The sequence below is a fragment of the Cydia splendana genome, chromosome 6, assembly GCF_910591565.1.
Source record: "Cydia splendana chromosome 6, ilCydSple1.2, whole genome shotgun sequence".
NCBI lineage: Eukaryota > Metazoa > Arthropoda > Insecta > Lepidoptera > Tortricidae > Cydia > Cydia splendana.
Window position 1 is genome coordinate 4,339,390 of NC_085965.1, and position 14,680 is coordinate 4,354,069.

Here is a 14,680-nt window from a genome sequence, read left to right on the forward strand (position 1 = left end):
TAAACTAACACGATTTTCACTCATGATTTTAAAACTAACACGGGACTTAATCGCATAAAACTTACGTTTATTTATGGCCCGTACGGTTACCATCAGTTTCTCACTGACATAAACGCCGTCGAGAACGTAATTTACTTCCTATACATCCCGTTTGCACTAATATGCGAGTGCGAGCGGGATGTATAGAAAAGTAAATTACGTTCTCGACGGCGTTTACGTCAGTGACAAACTGTACGGTTACCATCAGTTTGTCACTGACATAAACGCCGTCGAGAACGTAATTTACTTTCTATACATCTCGCTCGCACTCCCATATTAGTGCAAACGGGATGTATAGAAAGTAAATTACGTTCTCGACGGCGTTGATGTCAGTGACAAACTGATGGTAACCGTACTGATGGTAACCGTACTGACGTTTCGAACGTAACGTCACGTTCGAAACGCCAGGCCATAAAATAAACTTACGTTCGAAGCGTCAGGCCATAAATAAACGTAAGTTTAACGCGATTAAGTCCCGTGTTAGTTTCAAAATTATAAATGGTTTTAACCGAGAATCCTCATAATTAAGGAAAACAGATTCTCAAAATAAATATTCCCATGAATTCCCATGACAAATATAAATTAATATTTACGTCATAGATAATAATATTAACGTAGCTTAATCACTAGTAGTACGCTCGTTGTGCGAAGGCTTACTTATTGCAAAAATGTTGATTAGTATTACTTACTAAGGGAGGTCCCCGGAGGCAGGGAAAAGGCAATGCGCCACGCAACTGCCACGATTTTGCGTACTGTATACCACCCCTAGTGTAAATTTTATTCGATAGCGTGGCGTGACGTACGCGTTAACGCGTTAAGTGTCATTTCGTATGGGATTTTGAGTTTCCAAAACGTCCCGCTTGGCGCTGTTCCAAATCCCATACAAAAATAGACATAACATAACGCAAACGCGAACGCTCGTCACGCTACCGAATGTAATTTACACCAAGGGTTCTGACTTCCAAGCCCAATTCGAACGTACACTGACATTAAAATGATGTCATTTAGTTATCATGCATTGCGCTTGTACTTGCCGGTACGTGTATAGAATGAATGAATGAATGAATGAATAAATGAATGAATGAATGAATTAAAATATTTATATTGGCCCATAGATAAATACCTTAAAACCAGCATACATAATTATTATAAAATATATCTTAAAACTAAAAACACACAATTATGGCTCCGATGAATTATAGGCGCGAGCGAGACTAAATGACATCATTTTGATAACACTGTACGTTCGAACTGGCCTCTAATCATCTTGGCCGTCTCGCACGAATGATTTTAGCGTAAGTTACTCAAAGTTTCCAAACTTGGGCCACGAATGTGGTTGAACTGATTTTGTCTGTTTGATGAAACCGAGCCCAAACTTGAACTAACTCAAGCCCAAACTTGTAACTGATTAAGTTTCAAGTTTTCAACATTTCCAAAATTTACTTTCTTATTTGTACAAAATGGGTTCGCCTCGTTACTGCCGCGATTATGAGATGACATTCAATCCGTTAACATAATCCGTTATTTTAATTATTACTTATAACTTTTATGCCCTGATAGGGTATCAACCATGTACTTCAAAAATAACACCTGTGTATTGTAATGTACCTGATTATGCAAATAAATGAAATCCCATCAAAAACATTACATGTAAAAAGATGCAAGTCTCGCAATGCAATTCTTCTACTACAAAAATTTTTGAGATGTTATGTGAAACCAAGTCGGTTATTTTAGTCAGTGCCAGGGGGTGTTAAACCGTATCAATAAGATATCTTTAATTTTTAATACGTGTAATGACTTGGCCATCGCACGGCTGCATAATGACACAAGGATCATCGTCAACTAATAAAAATAATTAAACGTAACGCTAGCGTGCTAATCGCATGCAGTTTAAGCATTATACATATTTACGATTACGGTACGAGTAAAGCATTATGTGCGATTGCCAAGTCATTATATGTATTAAAAATTAAAGATATCTTATTGATACGGTTTAACACCCCCTGGCACTGGCTAAAATAACCGACTTGGTTTCACATAACATCTCAAAACTTTTTTGTAGTAGAAGAATTGCATTGCGAGACTTGCATCTTTTTACATGTAATGTTTTTGATGGGATTTCATTTATTTGCATAACGTTTTTGATAGGATCTCATCTCTTTTTGTAGGTAGTCCTTCTTTTCGGGTACCACTTCTTGTACGTCAGCTACCACTTTTATCAAAGCTCATACCCATCCCGCACTATACTCGTACACCTATACAATACTCATGGCTATACCAAACAATACTTGTACTCATACAATACTCAATACCCAAGTATACAAATCCTACAACTCCCACACCATACCCGCACTCATACCTATGCCAAGACATATATAACTCCGTATAAGATGAATAAAGTCTAAGGAAAAAACGTGCCTCGGAAGTCAAGAAAAAGTCATTCTCGGACAGATGGCGCGTACACCTTTGGCCTATCCTCGGCTAGATGGCGGTGACAACACCGTTTCATATTTACCTAGGTATCAGTGAATGAACATGGGTCAAAATGATATAAAAATAATAAAATCATTTATCCATATATATTAATTTTTTGATAGTTTCATACGTTTTCATTTTGAGTCGTGTGTCAATAGATGGCAGTAAATTTACTGTGACTACAAAATTTACTATGACAGGACCCCTCTATATATAGAGGGGTCCTAGGGGAATAGATAGTATACTATCTATTCTCTTTGCCTATGCCATATTCATATCCTTACCATACTCATAGCCATACCATACCTACTCGTACTATACACATATAATAACTACATATACACATCTTCATACTCACATCGTACATCACAGACCTTTACCTACTATTTGTTGGAACTGCAATAGTAACTTTGTAATACCATATATTTATATGGGACTACAAACTTAGTTATGCAGTTCTTAAATCTTTAACACGTGACTGATATTGCATTATTTTTAGGTTTTCTATGGCTTGATAAGCTGAAACCTACTTATGTTTAAAATTTGAAGCTTGTGGGTATGCTAGAAGTACCTTAGAATTATGATGATCGTGAGTGAGTGAGTGAGTGTGTCAGTGTCGAAACCAAGGAACTTTGACGTACAATAATTCTTAAACTACAAGTTCAAATTGAATGTTTTTGAGAATATATCTAAAGCATGTTAAGCCCTATATGTCACTGAAAATTCAGGATTCTAGCTTTAGCCAGCACAAAATTACAGGACGTCGAAAATCACCTGAATCGCTTCGGGAAAAGGATGGTACGGCCGTGCGTCTTTGTTTTGCTCGACTTGGCGGGGGCACTGCCGTGCCCCCAGATATTAAATATAATAAGTGAAAAAAATCGCGAGAATCAAATCGAAAGAAGTGAATGAAACGAAGGAGCAATGCACTTGTGGTTAATATATCAAATTGTGTAAAAAAACTTTCTATAATGTTAATATTCAGAGAGGAAAATGGGACCTACCGTATGAAGAAGCGGTCGTCCACATTCCTCTTCAAAAAATGCGGGAACTCTCCACCATAGTTATTATTCAACCTTTAAGGATGACTCACGCTAGACCGGGCCGGGGCCGGGCCGGAGCTTCCGGCGCTTCATTTTCTATGGAAAGCACCACGTGATCACCGATCAGCCGTCATAGAAAATGTGTGAGACGCCTCGGCCTGGGCTTGGCGCTGTCTAGCGTGCGTCAACCTTTATCCGAGTCGAATCTAATAAAGTTTCGAAATTATGTACTTTTATTAAAAACGTTTCTTTCCCTCCGCCGAACCAAAGTGCTAAAGTAAAGTAAATGGACTGGAATATCCGTTTCGCGAATAAATTATCCAGAAATATTACAGTAAATTACACTTAAAAAGATGCTCGCCCTCAATGCAAATGGACTTTTTTATTGTTGTTAGTCTCGGAGTAATTAACAATGGAGCCGCCATTAACTGGCGTTCCCCTCTGTCGAAAATAGGCGGCCAATGGTCAACCACTTGTCAACCATATGTATGGACTGACGTTTATCTGACATGACGTACCTATACATTTGATGTGCCCCTCCCCCGCAAAAAACGGCAGATTATATTGTACCAAAAATTTTAGACATGGCGTCTCCGTTGGTTATATCCTCTAAGTTGTTAGTACAAGTGTTCTTAGGATTTATAAAATTTAAGGTTATTCCTATTCAGAATCGCGAGCACTACCTACTGATGAAACTGCACCCTCATGGACAAATTTAGAGGAACACAAAAAAAAATACTAATTTTGACATTAGGTGCTGTAATCCAGTAATTAAACCTTTTTTGCATTTCCCTACATTTGTCCATGAGTATAGGGACCGTGCGCGTTGGAGTCTGCCATCTCGTGGCCTGAATCGGAAACATATGTACACATGTACATTGCCAAAGCAAGTGCTACCATCTACCGTTCTCGTCGGTACGTTTCCTTGTGCATAGTTCCTTCGGCTATTTGCAAACGGCGAAACGTTTTTAAAATGCCGACGCCGTTTGTAAACGATTCTTACAATTTGCCGGCGACATAATATATAACTTCACGGCAAACTAAATATAAATTAAATTATGAATTTCTGCATATGCAATCAGTCCCTTCGTAACTTAGTATTGTAATTTATGTAAATACTTATGGAAGGGCTGTTGTCTGAGTTCCTATGATATGTTCCTATATTTATTGCTACATTAACTAAAATGTAAAATCAACAAAGGGATTAAGAAAACAGAATTAAGTAGGAACAGGCGGTCCAAAGGATGACTCACGCTACAACGGTCCGAGCCCGGGCCGGGGCGTCATGAAGAACTCGTCAACTTTGTGTATGCGTGTGCGTAGGCATTTTTGGATGAAGCAGCCAGGGCGCCGCTTCAAGCTCGATACTTGACCGATTTTCTAACGACACGCCCGAAGCTATCAGACAATAGTGCTTAGAGCTTGATTTGACAGATGCCAAAATAATTCTTGGGGCTGTGTTGTCACAAGTTAAGGTGACAGTCCATTACCAACGACAGCAGCACTACCACTACCATTCATTTTACTATAGAAATTGACAATAACACCGACGCGTTCGTACTATTAGTGCAGCTGCGGTCAGAAATGGAATGTTACCCTTAGGTATGAATTTCTGCATATGCAATCAGTCCCTTCGTAACTTAGTATTGTAATTTATGTAAATACTTATGGAAGGGCTGTTGTCTGAGTTCCTATGATATGAGTCATATCACTTCACTAAGTCATATCATATGACTTAGTGAAGTTGTGGATAAGTTCTAAATTAATTTGATTACAAATTTCAGTTCCATTCTGACAATAGTACCTCAGTGAATATTATTTATTGCTACATTAACTAAAATGTAAAATCAACAAAGGGATTAAGAAAACAGAATTAAGTAGGAACAGGCGGTCCAAAGGATGACTCACGCTACAACGGTCCGAGCCCGGGCCGGGGCGTCATGAAGAACTCGTCAACTTTGTGTATGCGTGTGCGTAGGCATTTTTGGATGAAGCAGCCAGGGCGCCGCTTCAAGCTCGATACTTGACCGATTTTCTAACGACACGCCCGAAGCTATCAGACAATAGTGCTTAGAGCTTGGTTTGACAGATGCCAAAATAATTCTTGGGGCTGTGTTGTCACAAGTTAAGGTGACAGTCCATTACCAACGACAGCAGCACTACCACTACCATTCATTTTACTATAGAAATTGACAATAACACCGACGCGTTCGTACTATTAGTGCAGCTGCGGTCAGAAATGGAATGTTACCCTTAGGTTCTTTGAGTGCGTTCTGCCTGTTCACATAATTAGTGTAGGAAGATTATGGGGTTTACACGGTGGCAAAAAGTAACTGCATTTCCGTTGCCAGGGAGGTTTTGAGATTATACTGAGCAACTTTTACTATGAGACCAACCCCGAAATCGCGAAAAAAAATTACTCTCCCATAGAAAATGGACCAGCCAAAATGTATGAGACAGCCAAATTTTTTCCGCGATTTCGGGGTTGGTGCCATAGTAAAAGTTGCCCAGTATAATCCCAAAACCTCCCTGGCAACGGGAATGCACTTATTTTTTAGCCACCCTGTATAGTTCATACTACGACACGACCCGCTGGGCTTGTGGTGTGTACTTACCTACATACTGCCAGCTGCAAAATTGCATATTTCACCGTAAAATTGTAAACACTGGGCAGTTTATAATCTCGCTAGTTAAATTATAAACTGACAGTAGGGAGATTACTAACTAATCTAACCTAACCTACGTTAGATTGTAAACTAACGGGTTCAAAATCTTACGATGTCAGATACATTATGGATGGAATTAATTCATTAAGTTCACATGAACTTTGCAGCTCAGTGTACAACTGTTCATGTGTACGTTATACGATAATGGTTAAAGCAAGGGTTTATATATAATAGAGTTATACAACTCAAAAACAATTTTTTTTTAAAGTGTTTTGGAGTTGATAAAGCGCATATTTAACCATTTATTTATAAGCTCCAGCAAACTTTATGCTTAAATTCGAACTTCGACGACGACACGACGAACTACGTACAGTCGAGCTCAAAACAACTTGACAAGTTAACGTTCTATAATATATTTACACGCCTCTAAGACACTGACTAGCGATATGTGCCGTCCTCGATATTTTCCCGAGAACAGAGAAATCTATCGGAAACGTTCTCGGAAATGTTCTCTGAGAGTTTTACCCTTTCGTCGCAAAAGCGATGAATTCTTTTGTTTATAACCGCTTAGTGTAGGAGATAATACAAATACCATGGAAGCTTAAAAGCAAATACTTGGCACCATTCATAGGAATATAAAAAATAATACTAATTGATAAAAAAACCAGCAGTAAAACAACACAAAATTGCCCAAACAAGTTATTTGAGGCAAAAGGTATAAGCTTAACAAAAGTAAATAATTATGTCATTCCATTAAAAAAATTAAGATTGTTCATAACTTATCTAATACCTTTAAACGAGTAATTCTTGTTTATTTATACGATATATATTTTGGGGATCTCGGAAACGGCTCTAACGATTTCGATAAAATTTTCTATATGGGGGTTTTCGGCGGGGGCGATAAATTGATCTAGCTAGGTCTTATCTCTGGGAAAACTCGCATTTTTGAGTGTTTTTATGTGTTCCGAGCAAAGCTCGGTCTCCCAGATATGTTATGCTAATAAGAGAACGTTCTCGAAAAAGTTGGAAATTCTTCGGAAAGGAATTCTTAGAAACGAGAACGTTCTCATCGGCACATCACTATAACACTGACAATAAGATCGTGTAAATATATTTTTGGAGTGTTGGCTTGTAAAATTGTTTCTAAACTAGCCTGTACACGTGTAAAAACTTTCCAGAGTATCTTTGACAAGTTGCGTGAATACAAGACTTAAGAGTTTCTAAGAACTTTGGAGTAAGACTTGAATATAAACTACTTTAACATGCAAACATGATTACGGCCCACGTCTTAAAGTTTATTCTTACTTTATTGTATTGACAACTTTGCCGTAAATAATTACATTAAGTTCCAAACAAATGTAACAAAGTCCCCACGAGACAAAATATAAAACACTTTAAAAACTCCAATTCTCATGGGGCCGAGACGATTGACAACCGTTTATAGCAAACATCAATTGAAACTTAAATAATGTATAGATATTATCACGTGACTTTTACTTGCAGGTTGATCAACAGTTGCTTCACAACAGTTAACTGCGGTGCGGATGCAACATACAAACGCGGGAGGGAACAAATGAACATACATATGTATGTATATATGTATATACATATGTACATACCCACATACATACCGGTCAAAACCCTCCTTTTGCGTTGCCGTAGTCGGGTAAAAATACTAAAAATGTATCGGGATCTTAGAGCATTTAATAACAGGAGACGCCTTTAAGAGCTTACCCCTCTACCGAAAACCTTGCACAATAGTGCAAACTTTTGTATGGACTGACGTTTATCTGACATGGCTATCTGTACGTTACGTACAATTCATGTACAAATAGCCATTCATTTGACGTGCCCCTCCCCCGCAAAAATCGGCAGACTGTTTTGTACAGAAAATGACCGATAAGGCGTCTCCAGTTACTAAATACTCGAAGATCCCGATACATTTTTACCCGACTACGGCAACGCAACAGGAGGGTCATGATTTTGACCGGTATGTATGTGGGTATGTATGTATGTATGTTCATTTGTTCCCTCATAACGTCTAATTACCAGTGATCGTACATTTTCCAGCATTTTTGGTGCAGCAGAGTGGTGTTAACGGAATTGGTATAGATAATTTCAACTGAAATGGTAAATTAAGGTTAATATTAACGTAATTAACGCTAATTAATCATTAGGGTTGAAATTATTTATACCAATTCCGTTCACACCAGTCCGCTGCACCAAATCGATTCGCGTGGTGTTAACGGAATTGATATAGATAATTTTAACTGAAATGGTAAATTAAGGTTAATATCAACGTAATAAACGCTAATTAATCATTAGGGTTGAAATTATTTATACCAATTCCGTTAACAACACTTCGTGCACCAAAAATGCTGGAAAATGTACGATCCCTGCTTCCCTTACTTTATTGTTCGATTGGCGTTTGTGTGGTGCATCCGCACCGCAGTTAACTTTTGTGAAGCAACTGTTGATCAACACTGCAACAGTATACCTACTATGCACACACCAAAATTGTAAGCTAGGTAGGTACTATTACAGAAGAGCGGTGCTTCCTAATACAAGTATTAGTGAGGTAAGTAGTGTCACCCAATGTATGGGACGTGCAAATTTTGGTATCGGATGAATTCACTTGGCACAGATAAAGTATACGTAAAGCTAAGCCAATTCAGCCCGGTAGCCATCCGCCACCCCCTGGCGGGTAGGCAGGGGGGCATCCAAAGTTACACGCCTTCTATCGGCTTCTATTTACCTACCACCTCGAGTTTGGTATCATTTCCAGATAAATCGGGCATGAGGAATTCATATTTAGACATTTAAAGTACAGTTTAATAGAAAAAAATAAAAATATTGACGCTCAAATCAAAATCGGTTTGCTATTTTTAGGGTTCCGTACCCAAAAGGTAAAACGGGACCCTTCGGCCCTCCGCCGGGGTCGGCCTTCGGCCTCCCGGCCTGAAGTTCGCCCTTCGGGCTCGCTTAACCTACTTGGAAATTTGACTTTGCCCGTGTCCGCCGCCATTTTGGATTTTTCCAAAATTTTTTTTAGACATGGTAATCTTGGGCCCCCAGGCTCGCCACATGCCAAATCTCAGCGCGCTCGGACCAACTTGAAAAAATTAAAAAAAAATCGGCCATTTTGATTTTTTTTAATGTAGTTTGTTTTGTCTCGGGGCCCTCTATGATATTTGGTCGAGCACCCCCCACCTATCACGCTAGTGTTGAGTCGCTCACTCGTGAGGCACCTCATTTGTACCACTCATTTTGTTAATTTGTCGCAGTACTTCATACCGCAAAAATGTCTTACATCACTCCTCTATTCATTTTACTCATTTACTCGCGCGCATCACAAACACCTCTTGCCACACAAATCATTCACACACTTCAAATTTAAAAAAACTCTTATCCTTTCAATTTCACTCGCGACCTTCAAAACTCATACGCTCCTCATAACCTCGCAAGAGAGTCCCTGGATCGCGCGAGGCGCTCGAGGTGCTCGCCCGCTCGCCGACATTCAAAACTCAAATGAAGAAACGAGTAATGGACGTAATGACACTGTCAACTGCCGAACTACAAACCTTATTGCAACGACAAAAGGTCCACCGAGAAAAGCATTGAGTTTGTACCACTCACCGCCTCTCTGTGACATGAACACCTCAATCCTTTCAAAATGAAACAATGAATTAGAAATACCCAAAGAGGGAGTGAGACAGACACGCGCCGTACTTCAATATCGCCTCGCGTCACCACCGAAAATACGTTAAAAATTAAACACGAAAGACAACAAGCGTAAGCGCTGCAAGCTTTCATACATCTTACGCCTTTTTGATCCTAACTTACGTGTCAAAATGGCGCGAGAAATCAGTCTCAAAACGAATTTCGACGTGTTGCTTCTCTGTCGCACTTGTAAATTCGTACGTAAGTGTGACAGGAAGGCAACATGACGAACTTGGTTCGCGGTACGCCCTCTGTATACCAGGCGGGCATTTACGAAGCTTGCTTAGAAACAGAAATCCCTTAAGTAACTTAAATATTATTGAAATATAATACGGTAGCGTACACAATTTATGATAATTTCAATAAGTTTCAAGTTTATTAAATAAAAAGTAAGTATAATTTTCATAGGTAAAATAAAAATGTAGATGTAAATTATACCGATTTGAATTTGCAATACTTTTTATTAACATTCTTTGTAAACAAACGACTTCGAACTGTCAAGTTATGATTATGACATATTTATATTTATTTTGTTCGTACTTCGTTCACTACCTAGTTAATTTTAGTTCTCTAATACCTAATACCTAGTGATAATTCTTATAATCATAACAAAATATGGACATAGTTTTTGCCAGTAAATATACCCGCGGATCTTCCTTGGTGCCTTTTGCATGAAAAAATGAAGTGTAAATGTAGCCGGTGCGGCAGGCGCGAATGGTGCTTTGTTTATTATCATATTGATGATATTACTGTTAAATTATCTGAGGTGGTAAGTTAGTCACTTCTATATAATAATGACTAGTGAAAATATTGAATTTGTTCTCCTTAGTTTGTTAAAAATGTGGTAGTTTTATGGTTAATAGGTACTTATGAAATATATCACTACATATTATAAAACAAAGTCCCCCGCCGCGTCTGTCTGTTTGTGGGTTTGTTTGTATGTTCGCGATAGACTTAAAAACTACTGGACGGATTTTCATGTGGTTTTCACCTATCAAAAGAGTGATTCTTGAGGAAGGTTTAGGTGTATAATTTGCTAACCCGTGCGAAGCCGGGGCGGGTCGCTAGTGATTATTATACTTAAAATTATATCAAGTAGCAAGGAGGAGGTCTAAACAATCTAACAATAAAAAAGAGCTACATTAGAACAAGTTTCATAAAAGCAGCAAATTAAGTTAGGTACTTTATGTTCTTAGTTTGATTCTAAAATTATCTTTCTCCTAAAAGTTCTATTCTTAACCTCCAGAATTGCACTCCAATTAAATATTACTACTTATTTATTTATAAAGGAAGTGATGAATACATAAATATGTATATACATTAAATATTTTTGTCGCCGTGGGAGTTAATGGAATAGTCGACGCTGAATATATGCTAGTACCTCACCTCATTTGAAGTAAGACATTGTAACACCTCATTTTAGAAAATGAGGTACTCATACAAACTCATTTTAAATTGATGTCCTACCCATCACTATATCACGCATTGTTTAAAAGTTGCCATACAAACAAACAACAAGAATATTGACCAGGTTCGAATCCCGGTTATGTATGATAGATTTAAAAAAAAATTGAATGCCATTATTATTAAATCTAAAATCGAAGCCATGGTTCCTAAGAACAGATTTCGCTATCTCTCATAGTTTCCGACTTCTCCATACTGACCCATTTGGATTGATCACCCTGTATATCTTATACCTGCTTATAGTCTGTGTCTTTAGGTATTTAAAAAAGAGTTAACGCAATCTACCCTCAAATGGCTTCTTAAGCCAGTTGAGGGTAGATGAAAACATTACATGATCAAATAATGTAGGAAAGTCAGGTCGTTCAGTGACAGATCCAGGTGGTTTTGTATTTGGTTGGTTAATCAATAAATGTTATAACTACCCGAAAATGTACAAATTATTTGTTTAGGTACTTATAAAAAAGGGCATCGCAACAGAACGAAATAAACTTTTAAATATTTTTATTTCAACAATTGTAACTATTGTAAGTGCTCCACAAAAGTTAACTACGGTGGGCCCTTAGTCTATGCCATTTATCAAGCTTACTATATGGCTAGGGTTGTGTACTATTTACGACACAGTCATGGTATAATAGTATACTCCGCCTGGTACTCTCTTCCCGTCTTTTCTAGGTCACCTAACTGACACAAGCCTACGTCATCATGCGACAGCGCTATATGATAATATGCGATAGCGCTATATATAGCGGCCATGTTATTGTGACGTATGCCTGTGTCACTCTGGGAAGAGAAGACCATGTTTTATTAGACTATGGATACAGTAATAATTGTCTTCCTTGTCGCCAGTCCTGACATCGGGCCACGAGATAACGCAGCTGAAGGTCCCGCTGCACGCGGACCCGCGGCGCGCGGCCGAGCTCAGCTGCCACTTCCACATGGACGGCCAGAAACTGCACTCTGTCAAGTGGTACCGCGACCTGCACGAGATCTTCCGGTACAACCCCTCGCAAAAGGTAAAATTGTCTCAACGCGCAAAATCCTATTGTTTAATTAGTTCCATCTTAAATATCAATTTGCATTTAATTATTTTTCCTATATTATTTTTCCTGTCGACGTACATAAATTAAATTCCACCAGACTTGGCCCAATCCCCAAACACAGTACCTTCGAAAGTATTAATTTATGACCCATTTCGGACCTTGTTACAGTGACAACCAATATGAAAGTCGCTAGAGACCACATACTATTGTCACTGTGACAAGGTACAAAATGGGTCATAAATGGGTGATTGATTGATTACATGATTGAATAATTTTTCGTGCAATACGACTAACCTGACTTAGGTGTTGATTGTTATGAAACTTGTCAATTTTAACGTTCAAGATTTATTTGGTCATTGGTATTATCATAGTATGTGTGACGTCTTGATTCTGTTGTATTACAAGGTGATAAATAAAACTCAGTTGGTCAGTCAGGTGTGCTCCGCGACCCGCCTGTACGCCGTGACAGTTGACAACAGAATGTCGACTTGCAGGTAGTTCGCATTGCACTTTTATTGTATAAACGTCACATCTCTTCCTTTTTATAATGATTTATTTATTTTATTTTATGCGTTAGCCATGCAACAATAGTTCAGTCATCTCACATCTGTTTATCTTATAACTGCTAGGTTAATTTAGATTCTAATTCCGACATACTACCACCGGTTCGGAAAACAGCGTTAACCTCAGACCCGAGAAGAACCGGCGGAAGAAACTCGGCGAGGTGTGGATATATTCATTTCTCAACAGTTCAACAATAAACATTTTTTAACAATATAACCTTGGAATATTTACACTATTCCTAGTATCTCTCTCAGTTGCTTAGCGGTCAGCTGGAAGAGATCCTTTAACGGGATGAGTTCGCCTTTGTACACATTTATTCTATTCTCTTATTGTTATGTACTTGTTTAGCGTAATAAAGTGTTTTAATACAATTATGGTTTTACTTTTACAATATCAGTCTCTTTCCTTCTCCTTTTTTCAGTTTTGAATTTTGAGTCTGCTTTCTTTTATTCAATTTGATAATAACTCGAGGTTTAAATATCTTACGAGTTTAACCTTAATTGATACATATTTTCTTTGGATGCTTACACTTTTCTAGGTATTTTCATTAGCGTTCAAGCTATGTACACGTTTCACACAATTAATTCCTATTTCGTGAATTTCCAATAAAATTGTAACATACAGGTAACATATTCCAATAACATCTCGTACATGTACATTATTTATTGGCAACAACTGATTTCCTCAGTTTTACTTGGCTGTTTGATAGGTAATATAGTATAATATATAGATATAATGCAATTTATAATATACGTAAATGGTCCAATGTTAAGTAAGGTAAAAAGTCATACCAGATATCACAACCTATTTAGTTTTACTTGTGCACTGGTATGTTATTTACGCAAACCATGATCTATACAAATAGATTTCTATTACTCGGGTAAAATGATGTAGGTACCTACATATTTGACCGTTATTATTATAAATTGCATTGGATACATTATTTTATTACCGTTTTTTAATTATAATACTTGCTGAATACAGTATTGACCTCAATTATATTCAAGTATGGTATATCGACTGTACTGTTAATCTAGCAACTTAATGTTACTTATACAATGAATGATATTATTTATGTTATGAAAACAACTTTAATCCCTGCTTACAATTGGAAGTTGATTTTAGCCTTGACTATAGTCTACAGTAGCCCTTGACTACAATATACACAGCCTTAATTTGACCATGGTTACAGTCACATTAATATTTTATTTTATAGACATTTTGCTTCCCTTAGGTTCAATTACTTACAGATATATTATAGAGCAAAACTAGCACCTGTGTATGTTCATTTTGATGGTGGCATATATTGTTTAACTCTAATTATGTATATTTTACAAGGAACCAATGGAATTTAATTACCATGAACACGGTTTCACCGAGTACATTGTTCGGAGATTTACTTTATTATTATTCCGTTGCTTTAATAAAACCCTAGGCCATTTTGGGTTTTAGTTCATACTTGGTACTTAGTACCTGTACGATAATTAAACAACGACTTAAGTAAATAACTCTTTGATAATATATATGTACACTTGCAAATATAGAGGCTCGATCTGCAACCTCAATTTACAAGGTTTGTTTGATTTTGTTAGTTTCAACCTCAACTAGGCAAACTGCAATTTGGTGCAATCAAGATCACGTCTGGTCCTTACGTTTTTATACGTACACA

At 37.6% G+C, this 14,680-nt stretch overlaps 1 protein-coding gene across 1 annotated transcript in view; it reads left to right on the plus strand.

Moving 5' to 3' along the window:
- Window positions 1-14,680, plus strand: part of LOC134791546 (uncharacterized) — a 37,927-nt gene that overhangs the window by 10,689 nt on the left and 12,558 nt on the right. Inside the window, exon 2 of the mRNA XM_063762595.1 lies at window positions 12,254-12,420. Coding sequence (XP_063618665.1) covers window positions 12,254-12,420 — 167 coding nt within the window. The remainder of the gene's footprint in view (window positions 1-12,253; window positions 12,421-14,680) is intronic.